The sequence below is a fragment of the Alosa alosa genome, chromosome 1 (genome assembly GCF_017589495.1).
Source record: "Alosa alosa isolate M-15738 ecotype Scorff River chromosome 1, AALO_Geno_1.1, whole genome shotgun sequence".
Classification (NCBI taxonomy): domain Eukaryota; kingdom Metazoa; phylum Chordata; class Actinopteri; order Clupeiformes; family Clupeidae; genus Alosa; species Alosa alosa.
In genome coordinates, this window is record NC_063189.1 from 37,107,424 (window position 1) to 37,126,843 (window position 19,420).

General features: G+C 42.3%; 1 protein-coding gene across 1 annotated transcript; it reads right to left on the reverse strand.

The window, feature by feature from the left end:
- Positions 1-8,109: 8,109 nt before the first annotated feature.
- On the reverse strand, positions 8,110-19,194 carry cep44 (centrosomal protein 44). Its single transcript, XM_048242640.1, has 11 exons — positions 19,113-19,194; positions 18,361-18,484; positions 15,229-15,376; positions 12,937-13,083; positions 12,546-12,668; positions 12,003-12,182; positions 11,604-11,813; positions 10,722-10,791; positions 10,513-10,625; positions 10,103-10,140; positions 8,110-8,526 (listed from the first exon to the last, which is right to left on the reverse strand). The coding sequence occupies exons 2-11, from the start codon at positions 18,450-18,452 to the stop codon at positions 8,478-8,480; spliced, it is 1,170 nt and encodes a 389-aa protein (XP_048098597.1). The 5' UTR covers positions 18,453-18,484; positions 19,113-19,194; the 3' UTR covers positions 8,110-8,477.
- Between the last annotated feature and the right edge of the window lie 226 nt (positions 19,195-19,420).

Genomic DNA, 19,420 nt, shown 5'->3' on the forward strand with positions numbered 1-19,420 from the left:
ATAAAATACATGATTTTGTGCAAAATAACACTCTATTTTTTTTATAAATTAAAACGACATGAAAATAAACTGTGGCCATTATTCTGGATTTTCAATCACGGACACCTACATATTCATTTGAAGATGATTGCAAAAGGGGACAATCCCATAATGCTTCATTTCTGTTGAGTTTGTTACTGACTCAACTCATGCCAATGTTTCCTGATCTGTGTCAAGATCATGTGACTTTAAAGGGAACATGACTAAGATAACATGGACAACAAGGAAACAGGGTTATAAGGAATGCTGCCCGTCATGCTGCATGATTCCCTTACAGAGAGTTCTGAACCACAAACCTAAACCACAATGCCAGAAAATCATAACCAGAATACACCTTGTTTATCATTTCACATGTTAAATATGTTATGTTAAATCATTTCATATCATTTCATATGTTAAAATCAAACATAAACATACCTAACATCAGGTGCTTATGCTATGCTATGTATTCTTGAGTTGCTGTAAATATTTTAATTGAGGCTGTGGATTAAACTGACGTGTCGATGAGAATATGCAGACACCTGTAAGTCTTCCTAACTCAAAATATCAACATTGAAAAGTGATGGACCACATTGATTATTAAGGACTGTTGTTTCCTAAACAGCCCTATCAACCCATCTATTTGTTTTTTTACACAATGTCCCACTGTTGACACGTTCATAAGAGTGGCACACAGTAAAAGACGACTGGTAGAAGTCATGCATAGAGAGGAAAACAGAGCCACCTAGTGATCCCCACACAGACCTGCATACAAATTAATTGCCCAAAATGCGTCTCGTCATTTGGCCTTGAGTTCCTACCAATGCCAGTATTCACCGTTCAGCCGCGACGAGATGGGGTAGGCTTTTTTCACAACTCAAATGTGAGCTAAGCATGTATTGGCACGCTTGTATGATAGACATGCAATAAAAAGAGCATGACTGTCTCATTCTGTAAATGCCTTTAAATAAATGCTGCAGAGTTTCCTTGGGGCGCTGACTGTAAATGGTGTACTGTGCGGATTTGGCACTTGGTGATGTTGATGAAAACAAGCGCTATGGCAGGGAGCCAGTGGCTCAGATGACCACTGATAAACTACTCAGCTGCGAGTGCCACTGATTATGCTATGAGAAGGGCATAGAGCTTTTAACATGCAAAACACACGGTCAAAAGAACAGGCCCATTTGAAATGTGCAATATGCAACACACACACACAAGCTTGTGCATGTGGAGACATCAGCTGAACACTTCTTAATTCATCCATGCCGTGACTAAGACTGAAAAATAAGATCCTTATTATCTGTAACATAGACAGACACACACGCCACATTATATCCAACGAAAAGATACCAACTGGCAGGAGAGCTGTGGTGCAAGTGACTGCAGTGTCTGCATCACGTTTGGCTGCAAGTGTCCATGGGGACTCGAATCCGACCTGCAATCATTTTTCAGTCCCACCCTAACTCTGCCTATTCCCCTCAGCCTTCACTGGCAAATATGACCACAGGTAGACAGCACAGGTAACCAGTGAAAATCCATCATAAAATATCTTAAGCTGCACAATGACCTGAATAGACCTCACAGTGAAATAATGACACTTTAGCAATTGACTGCTATTGATGTTTACCATGAGGTATATCATTGCAAGCTACCAAATGCATCTGACGGAACTTCACTGACCTAATTTTTCCTTGAAGAATAAACAAGGGTGGATGGAATTCATTCTCGCCCGCCTTAGAAATGTCCAGATGTTCACTAAGACATCTCAGTGAACTGGGTAAGTTCTCCCTCTAATTGGTCCTCGTCCACAGGAAGCCCTCAAAAACGCCAGTCATTGTTGGTGGAATGGCAGTCCAAAAATGTAAGATAAGCACGAGGTGTTTAGTTCATATATTCTTTGCAAACTATGGTGGGAAAAGCGAACACAATGTTCCATTCTCTGGCCAGCTCCAGCCTTCAGCATTTGGGATATCTTCAATGTAAACAGGGAGAGCAGGGTTTGTGGGGCCTCTGGGTTTCTTAGTAAATGTGTGCTTGGCCCGATAGGCCTTGGACGGCCTCTTATTCTTCTCTAACGTCCTTAATCAGACTATGTGAACTCAACATTGCCTTTTGCTGGGTCACTGAACTCAGATTTGTGTGTACTAATTTCACGCTTTATGCAATTTGGGTGGAAGTAGCAAAGATCTTGCCACTAGAGAATCATGGAACATTCCAACTGTTTTAGTCATTCTTTAGACAAACAACTTACAGCAATATCTGTAGTCAAATATTGACAAACGCTTCAGAAAACACAAAACAGAAAAGCCACACAAATGACTAAGGGAAGGATGTCTACCAGATGGTGGTTTTACACTGATTAGCAGATAATACTTTGGGGTGATCTGTTTTAACGTCCTCTGTCCAAACTCTACTTATGAATTGTCTACCTAATTTTTAGGATACTGGTAGTCTATTTTCAGTCTGTTCAAACTCTTTATAAAAATGTCCAATAATAATTAAGGGTGGCCTTTTCAGACTTTCTTTAGTGGTCTATTTAGACTTGCTCTGTTCTAACACTACATATAAAAATGTCTAATAATGAAGGGACAACCCCTGTAATGGCAGAAACTATGGGTGAGGGTAAAGAATAATGTGTGGGTTCTATGGGTGAGGGTAAAGAATGTGTGGATTCTCTGTGGGTTCCCCATTCACTCAGCACATTGAGTGCTGCAAGTTCCCTAGACCAGACCAAAGTAGAGTCCCTGTAAGAAGGCCGTGTTTGTTTTACCCCACGACGGCTGCCCCCAAAAATCCACACCCCTACCTCCACGCTTGCATATGTGCTCATTTCCAGTGATACGATGTTATTGTAGGACTTCCCATAGGCTTGTGAAAACTGTTTTGATTGGCATGAAATGAGACTTGGCCCTTGACCAAAGATAACAACGTGGCTCCTATTGGCAATGAAAACAAACTTGAGGAAGAACGAGTAGATGTGCAATCAAGACACCCAGAGGAAATTCTTTTCGGAACATAACAATGAGAGAAAATGCACACAACTTAATTGAAATACTGGCAACACGACAAGAAGTTCGAAGTAAAAGGTTTACATCCTATGGCTTCTATATAACTCAGTTGGGGAAGTGTAAATACTTAATTAAACTTAAAATGAACTAAAATTATACTTTTTTTACATTTTTTTAGAAAGGACATATTTTTTCCCACATTCATGAATGCTGATGCTAACACAAATAAATGGATGGACAGGACTGTGCCAAGAGAGAAAGGTATATTAAAGAGAAACATCAGCAATGGCTTCAACTCATAGCTTCAATAAAGGGTAAAGGGTTTAGTCATTCTCATCAGTGTCTTATTTGGTCATTTCCCAACCTTACAAAAATCATATACACACACAGACACACACATGCACGCACGCACACTAATTACCATGACTGATTGCTCCAATTAGCCAAGTGTGGCTCTAGCCTGGGACCAACCAATCAGGAAGGCAAAGGGGTCAGCAGCATGCTTGAGATACAGCTAATGAAGTTGAAAATTATGCCTGCATGATGCAGAGAGGAAACGAGCTATAGGTGTGTGTGTGTGGCTCTGTGTGGCTGTGTGAGCAAGACTGATTGGGTATTTGTGTAAACACATGCAGATACAGTAAAAATACACAAACAAATAACAAAAAAATGTCCATGTGTAGTTACACTGCTACATTCGCACAGAGACTGAGAACTCACATAATCCAGAGACCAATTGGCTTTTATTCAGCTGTGTCTGTTGTTTTTTGCTCTCTCTCTCTGGATTATGAAAAATGGACCTGCCGATGGAGATGACAGGGAATGACAGAGCCATGTGTTCTACAGCTAATTAAAGAGTGCTAATCACTCGTATGCAGGGCTGCTCCAGCACTTGCTCTTTTTCCTGTCTCATAGCTGGTTATTGTTATCATTAAGGCTACCTGTCTCTCAGTTCCCATGCGCTACCCTGAAGCAAGCTGTTAGTACAACACATACAAATTGCAGCATGAATCATAAGGCAGGGAAAACGATGACAAGAGGTTGGGTAGCTCCACTGTGCCTGCAAGCAGAATGCTAAACCAGACCATGGCTGGTGGATACTGAGTCATTAAACAACTTGATTTAGCTAATGGATAACTATATATAGCGACAAAGTAAGCCACAGCTTAATCACAATATGCGAACGAAGCTCAAAAGTGTGTAGTCTGAGAATGTGCTTGACCACTCACAATAGCAAAGAAACCATGAGGGAGGTTGCTGAGGGACCATAAATCAATTGTGGCTGGCTTCTTGCAGGCCACATCCAATGAACTAAGTGTGGAGTGAGCTTCTAACCATGGCAGCAGCACTCAGACCAAATCCAAGTCAATAAGCCAGTAGATTAAAATGGCTAATGAATTAAGCTTAAAGAAAAAGAGACTCCAGTCTGGTGGCAGCAAATGAGAATCAATGAGAGATAACCACATGCACAGTCCCCTCACTCTCCCTTCAGTCAATGAGAATTGATGGGAGATCAAGTTTTTCACATGCGTGAGCAGATCACATTACGTTGATAGGTAGAAGTGGTAGAGAATCAATACATCAATACAATGTAGTTATTTTTTAGCAATATATTTTATCAATGTGCATCCATGTGACACCAATGAATGTATTATGTATCTATTCTATCTATTCATATTATGATACAATACTACACAAGTTATTTTGACACGGATATGGACAACATTTCTTCTGAAGTCGATGATATGCTACACAACATTGCTCTTCTCTTGTATTAGACTGAAAACAGGAAAGGAAGTCAAAGTTGAGAATTTTACTGGGCCAAGATGGCGGCAGAGACTCGGCATGTACAGTACAGTAGAAATAAATATGTATGTACTGCACTACTGCGCAACAATAATCTTTAGATCATAAAATGCAAAGGATCACAGTTATACTGTATTATGGACCAAACATCATTATTGTATAGGGTCACCTCTGTAGCAATTCCAACCTTTACTGAGATCAATTGTAAGATTTCCTTCTCTGTTATGAGATACTGCAGGCACAACTCAAGGTGGATGTGAATTGTCAGTATATTACTTTGTCAGCTTTATGAAACAATCACTCGGCTAACAAGCACCCACTGGGCCACTAATTGAAAACACACACACATATACTCACACAAGTCAACAGAGGACAACAGCAGAGGAGCTCTAGAGTATCAAACCATGTTGAAGAAACACACCAAATCCAGCACAGGCGATTAAGGTCTTTAGTGGACTTAGCCACATCTGGCTTCAGCCGCTCACATAGAGCCAGTGCTGCTACTGCTCTGTGGGTGGGAGAAGGGCACTCTTTTTCCTCATCATCTCTATGGGCCACTGGTCAAGTTCTTCTGATTAGGGGTGGTGTGTGTGTGTGTGTGAGTAACTAGAATGTTGTGTCCTGTGCCTATTTTTGAGTGGGATACAAACACACACACACAACGTAATCCGCCTCTGCTGAAACTCCAGCTTTCCCAGTATCCATCTCAACTATGAGCACTTGCAGCCAAGCACAACACAACTTTTTTTCTTTCTTTCTTTATGCCTTTGTATTCCTTTCGGATCATAGGCCATTGATGAATCGCCTCCACCCTCGCCTGTCTTAGGCCAAGCACAACACAACACAACACAACAAACGCCTGAGTGAGTCCAGCTTGTCCTCACTTTCACACATATCCCAGAGTGCACTCTCCAGCACGTCCCCACTGGCTGGGGTCCCGGCCTGTCATCACAACCTACATTCTGCAATACAAGAGGCTTCATCTTTCCCAGCGCCTTTTGTCTTTTAGATTTAGATTTCACTGTTGTGTGGTGGAAACCTCGTATCTCCACACTCTTAAAACAAATGTGATGAAAACAACACAACTTGCGTTGATTTTAATGCATCTGTGTCCAGATAGAGACAGTTTGTGTTTCCTTTTTATGTATTACACAATATGTGTTGAAAATAACACAACTTGCATTGAAAACAACAAGTGTTGATGTCTTTTTTAACACATTTCTGAGTCCAGATATGGACAACATGTTCATTTTAAGAGTGCAAATCCATTCATTTGTAGGAAATAAAAATAAAAAAAACATTTAAATAATCCAACATTGTGTCACCAAATAATAATAATAAAAAAACAACACATTTGGAGATATGAGGTTTCCATCCAACAGCAGCGATTATGTTTCATTATAGCATCTGAATGTCATGGGTTCAGGGTTTTCCTGATTTGCAGGGGGCCTAGGTGCTTTCAACTACATTTTGGAACAGTTTTTTTTTTAATGAAACACTGACTGACTACATGCTAATTGAGGTGTTTTAACTTTATACAAGAATGCCTCAATTCTTTTGTTTTATCATTGATTATTTGGAGGCCCCCTTGATTTCTTTACAGTTTTTTTTATTATTATTATTATTATTATTATCTGCATCTGTAAAAACACTTACAGTTATACTTACAGATAAAAAGTAATATCTCTGCTCTATTCATCCACAGGAATGAATCTCCTAACTAAAAATGTTTAATCTTACTATTCGTTAAAAATACCATGTCAATAGCCACGTTTACATGGACACTTCTATTCCAATTATAAACGGAATAACGGCTCAATCAGAATGAAAATAGTCATAAAAAACACTTTAATAGGAATGAAAATTCCTGATCCGATCAGAATTTTAATTGGAATGAAAGAGGTGGTGTAGTCCGGTCCTATTCTGAATGAACACCCATGCATACAGTCCTTCGAATTGACTGCTGTATCTTCTCAAGGAAAAGTAGGCAACAGCTATTCCGATCAAATATTCTAGTGTTTGAGAGCACCTGATCGGATGGACCGTACCACAGACGGCACACATTTTTAATTCGGAATAGTTTAATCGGCATGACAAAAAAAACTGTCCATGTAAATGTGGCTACTGGCTTGCAACTTAAAAAAATATTTAATTATACTATTTGTTAAAAATACCATGTCAATGGCTTGCAACTTTGCTTATGCGAGTCGGATGGTTGTAACTTGGGTACTACCCATAATTAGCTTGACTGTCGCACACCCATCACTTATTTACATTACATGTGTTAATTTAGCAGACACTTTTATCCAAAGCAACTTACAAAATGAGGAATAGCATTCAAGCTGCATTGCAAAGGAGACCTTAGGTAACAATAAATACTACTACAACAAATACTACTACCAGAAGATGAGTGCAGATGTTTAAGTGTGTGGTTGTGGTCGTCAAAGTGTGGTTGAAGGATATTGTGGTAGAAGAAGGATGTAGAAGGAAGTAGAGAGGAGGGGATGAGGGAGGTGCATGTTGGGTGTGTTGGGTGCTACATTTGTTAGGAGAGGAGGTGGACACAAACACAGCTGTCAATTTGAGATCGTGCCACTTCTCCCTTTGCTCCTTTCTCCTTACACCTACTAGGCTACATTAACTGGGATATAGCGCCTAAATGCCTTTTAAATGTTCATTTGGCTTAGACACTCCATTAAAGAAAAACAAAGAAACACGTAGGCACTGTGCCACAGATTATATAAAGTAGTGAATGTGCCCTGATGTTGACAAATATTGACACACATGATTCAACATAGCTCACATAGTTAGTTGGCACGCATGTGGTCCACCTAAACCTGTGAGTGAAGTTACACCTCAATTCAGATTCATCAGGGTGGATCTGTTGATGGGTGAGGTTTACTGTTAATGTTGCTGATGCTGATATGCAGAGCACTGTGTATCCTGCTGAACCTGCTCAATGTTGTCGGAGTACATTGCAGCGTATCACGCAGCCTTTTGAAAGGGCCTGATCTGGCCCGGGCCACGCCCCAGCCTCTGGGACACATCTGGGACTTAAAGAGGTCATCATTCCAGAGCTTGCATGCCAAACGTAGCACCTTACAGAGCTAATGACGCATGGCTGTTGTGTTTTAAAGACACGAATGTGACTCATCATCAAGAGGCACGCATCTCATAATATGACTGTGCGTGCGTAAACACACACAAGACCATACTTAAAGACAACACATGCAAACAGTAATAATTAAGGTCTTAACATTTTCACGCCAACCTCAGATTAGTATGAATAGGACACTTTTATTCAGGAAATAAATTACGCTGTCAATTTGTACCCAGGTGCACACATGGCTTCAACAGGAAATAACTCCACTACTCAGGAAAAGCAGCAGGGAGCATGGATCTATCTACGGTCCAATACAGTTGGGTCATAGTGACCTCTAGAGGCCATTATGGGGATTTTATGTTTGGCAACAATGAGTGATAGAAAGCATGTTGCTTAAAATGTTATTAGCTAAACACTACAGAAACAAACCACAGAGAATATATTCAGTGCAAGATGCTCAAAAAACAAATTAAAAGGCACAGTATAGTGGCAAAGTGAAATGTCATGATCATGAAAACACTAAAAGAAAATATCAAGTCAGACTATGTTGATGGTTCTACACTTCGCAAAAGGCTGGTGGTGTCTTTCATCCTATAAAAAGGAGAGAAATAGAGAAAGAAATGAAGAAAGAAAGAAAGAAAGAAAGGAATTTTTTCAACCCTTTTTGTTCTCATGAAGTGATTTTTGTTCTCATATCCTGATTTTGATCCTATTCAGGATATGGTGTTTACATAAACACAGAGAACCCCAGTTATTAATATCCCTGTATACATGATGAATACTAGTATCCTGGTTACCAACAATAAAGTTCTATTAGCACACATTAGCACACATTATCCTTCTAATGTGGCCTAGAAATCTAGACGCACTCTAGCGGTAGCAAATGTAATTTGCTGCCCGGGCTAGTCTAGCAACTCTCCGTTGGCTTGCGAGCTGGAAAAATTAAACTTCGATAGGGCCAATCACATCGCGTATATAGACGTTAGGCGAGCTTAACATAATGATTGATGGCAGAGTTGCAACGGTTCGGCTTGAATTCCCAGCTACTTGAAAACAAAGAAGATGGATGTATAAGTATAAGTATACTCTTTTGATCCCGTGAGGGAAATTTGGTCTCTGCATTTATCCCAATCCGTGAATTAGTGAAACACACTCAGCACACAGTGAACACACAGTGAGGTGAAGCACACACTAATCCCGGCGCAGTGAGCTGCCTGCAACAACAGCGGTGCTCGGGGAGCAGTGAGGGGTTAGGTGCCTTGCTCAAGGGCACGTCAGCTGTGCCCACTGGTCGGGGTTCGAACCGGCAACCTTCCGGTTACAAGTCCGAAGTGCTAACCAGTAGGCCACAGCTGCACCTGTGTTGCTGTTGGCGAAGAGCGTGACACGAGTTAAGCTTATTTTAAGTTGGCAAAAGTTTGAACTAGCCAACTAGCTCCGCTGGTGGGAAAACACATGGGACTCATGAGTTGTAGCGCGGTCCTATTGCGTGCAGAGGGAATTTGAAAGACAACCGATTATCCCTCCCCTTGGACTGAGGACTGCCAATGGTATATATATACTTTTTTTTATCCCGTGAGGGAAATTTGGTCTCTGCATTTAACCCAATCGGTAAATTAGTGAAACACAAACAGCACACAGTGAACACACAGTGAGGTGAAACACACACTAATCCCCGCGCAGTGAGCTGCCTGCTACAATGGCGGCGCTCGGGGAGCAGTGAGGGGTTAGGTGCCTTGCTCAAGGGCACTTCAGCCGCGGCCCACTGGTCGGGGCTCGAACCGTCAACCCTCCGGTTACAAGTCCAGAGTGCTAACCAGTGGGCCACGGCTCCCCAAAGTGAAGTGGTGAGTCCCCAGACCCTACATTTTAATGTGGGTCTGGCTCGTCAGGCTACTTCTAATGCATGAGAAACCGGGATAAGCTGTACATAGAAAAGTATCCTGGGTTCTTTCGGAGTGCTCCAGCTAGCATAACCAGGTTACTCAAAACCAGGATACGGGCTTATTCGGGGTTCTGAAACCAGGATATGATGTTTACACATGCAAATGCAAAACCTGGATACTTCAAAATCCCGATCATAAACGAGATACTGAAGTGCATGTAAACGCAATTATTGGCTCTAAAATGATGACACAAAAGCTGCAATGAATTTGACTGTACTTACATATTAGCTATCCTTTCCAGTCGTTCTTTAATACTCTCCTATAGAGTGAGAGAGAGAGAGAGAGAGAGAGAGAGAGAGAGAGAGAGAGAGAGAGAGAGAGAGAGAGAGAGAGAAATACTTTCCTGAAAATCAAATCTATCCAACATATTTATCACATCTATGACTGGGCTCAGGTCTGTCCTTACACACAAATCATGGACAGGGCTGTGCAGTCATGTAAAATGGAGAGGTTACTGCCATCCACTGCCCCCTGCTGTCTGAGACCTGAAAGTGTCCAGCAACAAGAGGGGGAGAGAGAGAGAGAGAGGGAGGAGAGAGAGAGAGAGAGAGAGAGAGAGAGAGAGAGAGAGAGAGAGAGAGAGAGAGAGAGAGAGAGAGAGAGAGAGAGAGAGAAGGGAGATGGGGTCTACCTGAGAGTGTGGCGGTGGGGAGCCAGCTGCTGGGTGTGTGGCCATGTTGGGTGAGTGAGGAGGGCTGGGAGACGCCACCTCAGCTCTTTCTCTGGCCTCCTCCTCCTCTTCCACTGACACAGGACAGAACACAGGACGTTGCTCTACGTATGCTTTCAACATGCTTGCAGCACAACTGGTGGCTAGAGTGATTCAGTGAAGTGACTTACGAGTGACTTTGGGTTCTGAAAGCTCATCCAGGCTTGGCACTTTCACAATATCTATTATCACCGGGCTCCTCTGAGAAAAACACACACACACGTACGCACATGCACAAAAGATAAGGCGTTAAAACTTGCTTCCTCTCTCTAGTCCAAAAATAATCTTCTCAGGCAGCTACAACAATCTCTCTCTGTAGTGCTTCATTGACCTGGGTAAGGGGGGGGGTGTTGAGCATCACCGCGGCACTTGTTTTGCTGTAACAATCTAATGATAAAATAGCTGTAGAACTCTGTCTATAAGTTCATTAGCAAGTTCATTGAAGAAACCCAAGCAACCACACCATAAGTGTATCTAGATTAGCTATGAACCAAAAATGACATTTTATCGTGACTCAAAGAGCTGTAAACAGTGTTGTAAGGCTGCGTGTACAAATCCGCTTGGAGCTCCAGTAGAATTTTGATTTTGCGACGAGAATTCTCGGTCTAACCGTTGAAGTGCCGAGTGAGTGGGCGGAAATAGGCCACCCACCAGCCCAGCACCAAACTCTGAGCACGGTAAACGAAATCGGATTTTTAAGGCAATAAATGTTCCTGTCCAAACCAGACAAATCTACACACCTATGGCTACTGAAAAATGTAAGGTTCATTTATCAAATGTTATTTTGAAGTATTAAAAAGCATTTTTGTTTTCACATTTTCAAACAAAAGGGGTGGAAATTAGTGCTTTTACGATACCCAGTGTCTAAGAGCAAAAGCTCTGAAGTGTCCCAAATGGTGTGTTGACGGAGACAGACGGAGGGACATGAAGCAGCAGCCCCCAGCAGCAGCGGAAGCAGCAGCATGTGTGTGTAGGTGTGTGTGTGTGTGTGTGTGTGTGTGCGGCAGCAGCACCTGGGTCTGACTGAGGGCCAGACTGGTCTCCAGCAGCAGCACGCGGCTCTCCAGGTTCTCCCAGTGGCCCTGCTCCAGCACCATCTTCCCGGCCATGGAGCGCTCCAGGGCCTGCACACGGCCCTCCAGCACGACCAGCTGGCCCAGGCGCTGCTCACAGCGCTGCAGCTGGGCCTCCATGGCCTGTAGCCGCGCCTCCACGCAGGGGGGCTGCACAGGACAAGCACACACAATGGAGTACCCACATGCCTACTTGGGAGTCCCAGCAGATACTAAAGGTAACAAATATGTCAATTCTTAGAAATTGGTGACAAATAGGTGACAACCATATCAAATATCAAAAACAATGGCACATTGCCTTGCACTGTGAAGAGGGAAAGATGGACGGGGAGTTCTCACTATAACTGGGGGAGACTCTGTTCCAGGGCTCTCTTCTTCAGCCTCCTGCAGCTCCTCCTCCTCCTCCTCGCTCCCCATCAGCTCCTCTGGCGGCTCCTGGTCGTCTGAGGACAGGCTGAAGAGGACGCTGGGGGTGACGCTGCCCATGTGCCTCTCCACCAGTGGTCTACCATGGGCCGCCTGCAGAGTGGGTCGCAAGAGCTTGCATGGGTTAATCTGATAATGCACCCCCACCATCTGTCCAAAGGGTGCTGCCTGCACGTGTTTCCACATTAAGATGGACACCTTCCCCTCCTGAGGTAGCCATTAAGAATGAAGCAGTGGAACACTGTCACAGAGCGCTGTGTTACACTTCAGCAAAGCACTTCCTGTGACCCAAGTGTGGCCCCTGCCGTTATTCCCACCTGACGCCCTCGACAGTGTAAATCAAACTGTGTGTATGGGTGGAGGAGCACGGGCAGTGTGGGTGTGCGTCTCTGGTGACGGAGAGCCGTTGGGGCAGCAGAGCGGAGCGCCGCTCTTGGGCCAGACGTGAGGACTTACCACTGGGGCCACGTGCTGGTGCTGGGAGATCTGGGAGATCTGGGAGGGAGAGGGATCTCTGGTTCCATACTCCTCAGGGGGGAAGGAACGAAAACGCACCCTCCTGGGAGGAATGTTGGCTGGCTGCCACAAACATGGAGGAGAAGAGTGGATAGTTTATTCCTGGCTCGAGTGAGTCTTGGGACGAGCACACTTTCTTTTCAAAAATCGCATCTAGGCACTGCTCCAATCTGAGCCAAATGGGATCAATCAGACCATGTGCACCACATATACTGTTTTTAATAATTCTCTCTCGCTGGTCCGATTAACCAGATCACACAGAGTGATTTTATTCACAGCTGGCTGGCTCTGTGGTTATGCGTTGTGTTGATGTGTGAGCTATCCGTCGTACCTTGTGGGCCTTGGCGAGCTCTTTGTGCTTCTGGATGGCAAAGTTGATGATGTCACACACGAGGCTGACTTTCCTCTCAGCAAAGCCGAACTGCAGAAACTGTTGCTTGGTCAAGCGAGGCTTGTAGCTGAAGAGGTCCCGCAGAACCTGAGGTCAAAAGACAGTCTCCGTTAGTGGGCAGACACTGAGCCCCTCTGTCTAGGATGACTGCAGCTTTTGGAACATGCAAATACAAGCAAAGCACTCCCTCACAACCACATTGCTGACAATAATTTACTCTCACATAAGAAAGTGTGCATGAACACACAGGCACATATGACACAGTAAATGTGACAAACCATACTATCCTCAAGCTCTGCATTCACAACATTGGCATGTAGCCTTGAAGTGCAGTTGAGCAAATGTGCGATGCAGCGTAATCGCAGGAAAGAATTTAATAGAAACAATCCATGAGTTACTCAGAGTTGTGGCCGGCTTCCAGCTGTGGGCCGTGCGGCGTGCGATGGAAAGGTATGATATCCGCTGCTAACTGCTGCTTTCCTGTTACACAGACTCTAATTTAGAGCAAATGCACAGGTCCGCAGTGAAGAACACCCTGGTGTGCCAACCGCACTTCACCCAAACCTGACCGAATTCAAACCCCCCCCCCATTCAGAGAAAGGCAGTGATATGATATCACGAGCATATGGGCTCTGCTCAGATATTACTACTGGACTTTCTCAAAGAGTGAAAAACAACAAAATACTTGAATTATATAAGTAATTATTATTTTTTAAATTATGCTGCAAAAACTGTCCCCATATCTTTTGGGAAATGGAAGGTAAAGTGCTGAGCCTCTTTCACAAACATATGGCAAAAAAAATACTTAAATAAATTCTGCTCAACAGTTCTGGACTGAAAGTTGGTCCATGGTCAAAGGTCATGTGGTTTGAAAATGAATTTGAATGGCTCCTGCTTTCCAGCTAAACACTGAGGGATGATCTGAGATGAGGACTTGGACCCACATGAAGGCTCCTCTTTTTGCTTTTTTTCCCAAAACTCTCACTTCGCATCTTCCCTTTCTTCTCCACCACCACAGGAAATGTGGGTCTAAAATGGCAATTACTCAAGGACTTAAGGGTGAGTGCTGGTTGAAAAAGTGAGCACACGTGTGTGGTTGTGTGCGTGGGAGAAAAGAGTGCATTGAAAATGTATATGGGATGTGAGGAGAGGAGAGCAGCACATGTGCAGAGCACCAGCTCCCTCTGGGAACTAAGAGCTGTGCAGGTCAGAACACTGAGAGCCAGGGGAACTTTTGCTAAAAATACACTACACATAAAAGGTTCCCATGAACAGCATCAATTAACATTAACAGTACTAATAAAAAAAAGGCCAATATCCTTGCCAAAAGAAAACGTTCACATTTACACAAGCACATGAAACTTGCCTCATCAGAAACACCCGAAAAACAAGATGGTTGTGGCGTGTATGAGCCCATGCTTAAAGAGTGAATAAGCCTTAAGTGTGCACCCTGATATTAACTTTTACTGACTGGCTGCTATTCAAGTCATAATTACATCTATGTCTTCAATGGCTTTAGCCTATTTTGAAGATAAGTTGGGTGAACCAAGATGACACAGGGGCGAGAGCCGACCTTACAGGACCCGTGCTGAGAAAAACAGGCCCCGAACATGAATGCACCCAGCCCAGCCACCCCTTCCCTAACGTGGAAGCAGCACAACTGGAAGCACTTTGCCATATTGAAGCATTAGAATGGTTAGAGGTGGACCGAAAGGGAGTCCCTGCCATTTTTTAAATTATTTATTTACTTATTTTTTTGTGGGAGGGGACGGGACGTCCCTGCTTCTTATTTGCAGAAACATACGAGACCACAAGAGGCAAGGCATCTATGGCCTAGGAGCCTCAGTCCCTGGAGAGCTCATAGAGAGTACTAGACATGATGAAGCACATGCTTGCCAACATGGAGGAAGGGGGAAAGGGAGAAGTAAAAGAAGGGACTAGAAAGAGAATCTTAATGGAAGAGGTGCATTAAGAAATAAAGGCAAGAGTTTTTGACAGTGCCAAGCAATAAACAGGAGGGGGAGATTGATCGTGTCACACCACATTTTTATGAAAGCTGTGCAGAAGGAATCTCTCGTCTTTTTCAGTGCCAGCAAGACCAGGGTAATATTCTTCAAATGAATAAAGCATGCTTGCAAATGAGAAAAACACACAGAACAGAGAAAAAAAAAAAAAAAAACACCTGAAGCTCTATGCCGTTTTCTTTTCAGACCGTACACACAGCTGATTTACCTTATACACACTCTCCACAAACCGCAGGTCAGTGGCTCCAGTGAGCTCCACTGAGAATCCCATGAGATGCTCTGCCAGATACGGTGAGTAGGAAACAAGTGCATGGCTTACAATGGGCAAACAACAGGCAGGGTCACCACGGGCCAACCTGTCAACAGAGAACGGTCATCACATCTGCTTTCCTTATAGACAGTAAACATAAACAAGTAAAGAAGACAACATTATTTTTGTTCAGGGAAGGCTTTCTGGCTTAAACAGTGATGTGACTTGCGTGCAAACAACACACACACACAGTGTGCTAAAGACTCGGGGGAGAACAGTGGGGCAGGAGACGGAAAGCAGCACCGTCTGATTGACGTGCCGTGCATGCCGTGAGGCCGACAAATTAAGTCATCTCTCTGGATCATCTTCAGCAGATTTATGGCAAATGCGTCTCGGCTCTCTATGGCTGTGTGCAGTTGTTTGATGCATTTTCCTTTGCTCCTCAGATCAGAGCGCACACAGCATCTGATGTCTTCAACTGGAGCCCTACCAGGGGACCTGCACTGGTTAACGTAAAGCCTGTTTACAAAACATTACTGCGCTGGAGGGGGCTGAGGCCAGCCCTCTTCTAACCCGACTTCAAACGCACATGTGGGACAAAGGAGTGCTGCTGGGGCCCTCGCTGAAATGTTTACACAATTCAAGATGTTTGGCTCCGTCAGCAAAGGCATGCTGTTGAGTCAACTGCCCACTGTGCGCTTCATATTTAGTTTGACTGCATATGAGTGTGTATTATGAAAGAACTGTGTGATGGATTGAGGAGCACAGAGGACTTAGAGGACCTTGCTTTTGTCCCTAGCGTCCAAATCTCCAGACAGTGATCTTCATTTGTAATTCATTGTGGTTTTGGTGATGATACGGAGCACACATGCAACTCCACATGGGACATGGCATGCAAGGGCAACAAAAAGGCCTATGCAGCAGAAACCGTAACATAGCAAGACTATATCTATAATTTCTACAGGGTTCAGTGAGGTTTAGAAACAATGTCTTTGTAGGTAACAGATTCAGAAGCGGTGAATCTGATGTGTTTGTTTGTAGCGTACATTGACTGAATATAGACAAGGAGAGCTGATTTGGTTGTATTCTCTTCAATATTGATGGAAAAAAACATGGCGAATGCACTCTAGTCTCACTAGTCATTTGCATCAGAACTGAAAAATGCTGCAATCCAATGCAGCATACTTTGGAAAAGCGATGAATATCATATTTTAGTTGCTAACACACTAGTTGAATTTGACAGTGGAATATATATATATATATATATATATATATATATATAAATATATATATATATATATATATATATATATATATATATATATATATATATAGCTGCTTTTATATGCTGACGACTCTGCATTACTGGTCTCTCGGAGTGATATCAGTGAGATCGAGAAGACTCTAGGTAATGAATTAGATAGTATTAGCAAGTGGCTCATAGACAACAGGCTTTCTATACATCTGGGTAAAACCGAGTCCATTCTATTTGGAACAAAAAGGAAGTTGTCTATAACAAATGCACTAAAGGTCACTTGTAATGGCACTGAAATAGTGTCTCAGAAAAGTGTCACATATCTGGGGTTAACATTAGAGCAGTCATTAACCTGTACACCTAATGCTGACAAAATATTATCAAAGTGTACCGGTAAATTGAAATTCCTGCTACCTATTAAATGCACCCCCACATTGGTAGAGATGCTTTTAAAAGGGTAGGACTTCTGAGCAGTTAAAGTTGAATCATATGTTTAATGTCATAATTGTCTCTGCTCCCAAATATTTACACACTCATATAGAAATGGTTCATACACAGCATAATCATAATACTAGGGCCAGTGTCCGTTCTTGTAAAGTGCCCAGAGTCAACAATGCAGCCAGAAGTGCTTTTTTCTATACAGGCATCACACTGTGGAATAATCTGTCACTTTCCCTCAAAATTCTAAATACCAGAGAGGTTTTTAGACATCAGGTAAAGGCATTTTTATGGAATAGAGTAACAGATTGTTTTAATTAAAGTAGATAGATTATTTCATGTGATCGGGGATTCTCTGATTTTAGAATGCTCCTCAACTTTGGGTATTTTGTATAATGTATGAAATATGATTGTCCTTGTCCTGCAATAGGTCTTATGTCATGTGTTAATTGTCCTAACACCAAGGACCATGTTGGAAATAAGTGTTTGCACTTGCCTTATCCTTTGGATTATGTTCTTCTTATGTTATTCTGTCAAATCTAAAATAAATCAAATCAAATAATAAAAAAAAAAAACACTCCACAAAAAAGCAGGTGTTTGGAGTGTTCCGTATCTATGTTTGGATGTGGATAGGCCTATGTATGGGTTAGTGAAGTGATAATCTGAGTTTTAGTGTTCACACTTTCCTTCAATTACTTTTGTTAACAAGAACCATGGGTAATCCCTGAGCACCTAGAACTCTGAAACTGAGAGGAAAGTGTAGACTAGGTTAGCCTGGATGAACTCAGATGAATCTGCTCTGCTCTGCAGATCAATCACACCCTTCAACCAGATTTCAAAAATCCCTAAAAACCCAGGAACCAATCAGAACCGCATATACATCATGGGATGGGCTTTAAAATATGACAGACATGAGAAAACAGGTTAGTAACACTGTTCAGTTTTAAAAGACACAAATGTGTAGGTCTATTTTCTTTGGAATTGAGTACACAAATGCATTTAAATCCTTAATTTAGAAGAAGTATGTGTTTTTGTACTTTGCTGTTAAAGATTTGGCATGTACCCAAGTTGAATGTACCCAATTAAGTTGAATTTCACTGCTTGTATGCCCCCTTGGAAATCACAAGTGAACTGACAGTGTCCAGACGAATTCTCTCTTTGTTTTCCTGTTGTCTATCTTATAAGTTCACTCCTTTTATTTTCAAACAAAGCATTACATCAATATCCCTTCCCACCCCTGCCTTAGATATCGATTATAGCCTACAATGGGATCATGGACCCTTAAATCGTGAAAAAAGGCATGTATAAAAATATGAATGCTAATTTGACAAGAAAGCATGTGATGCATAGAATTTCCAATACAATGAAAAATGAGGGTAACATTTGTTTGTACATACCCTTCATAATTGACATCTAGTGGATACTTCATTGAGCGCAGGCAGGCCTCTAGTTTCCTCAGAGATCCCTTCAAATCACCGGTTGCAATCATTGTTATCCTGGGTATCGTTTTCAATAAGTTTCCTGTTAGACAATTAATGTCAAAAATGACTGTCTAAGCAAAGCTATAAACGTAGTCCAGGCTTGCTAATGTTGCATTGTCGTTAGCATCTACTCTTCGCCAAAAACACAAGTGTTGATAATATCTAGTGATGGTGTTGTGTTGGTACTAATGCACTTCGCAGCTATGATTGCCTAATATGGATGTAACATTGCGGTAACGGTAACGTCCTAGGTACGTTTGTGCTTATGGTAACTTAATTTACTTTTCATTTTAACATACCAGAATGTGATTAGCTAGTGTTTAATGGCTTATGCTGCTAGATATCGATAAAGTTACAATTAGCCTAGCGTTAACCTCAATGTTACAGCTCGCGGTTGAGTTTGGAAGCTCCGTTTCGTTTGGTCCCAGCACGTCAATTGGATTCATCGAAAATGTAGGCTAACGTTATTATATAATATTGATGGTGAAGTAGAAAAACAAATACAAGACAGACAGGTGAGATAGATACAGTAGATATGCCAGAACATATGCTATTGCTAATTTAGCGTTAGTAGTAACGTTAACTAATATGATAGCTTAACACTCAACGTTGTTACCACATTGTCATTTAATGTCTGTCAGCAGCTATATGGGAACAAGAAACATTACCCAATATGATGCCAGACGTCAAACGTTAGAATGTATTCACAACGTGTTTGTTTTTACCGGTTATGTTCGTCTCTTACTGTCATTGGTTGCTATGTATTATAATGTGTCAATATAATCTTGTTGAATATGTTTGGCACATTCAGAATCATAATTCTAACAAACAACTCCTGTACGGATGTCATTTTATCTTTTTTAAATATGTGAATATATTTAATGCATTACCATCGGTTAGTTTTCGATCTTATAAAATAATATAGTCATACCAAGTTAGATTTCAGAAGCACTAAGAGAAATCATCATATCCTGCA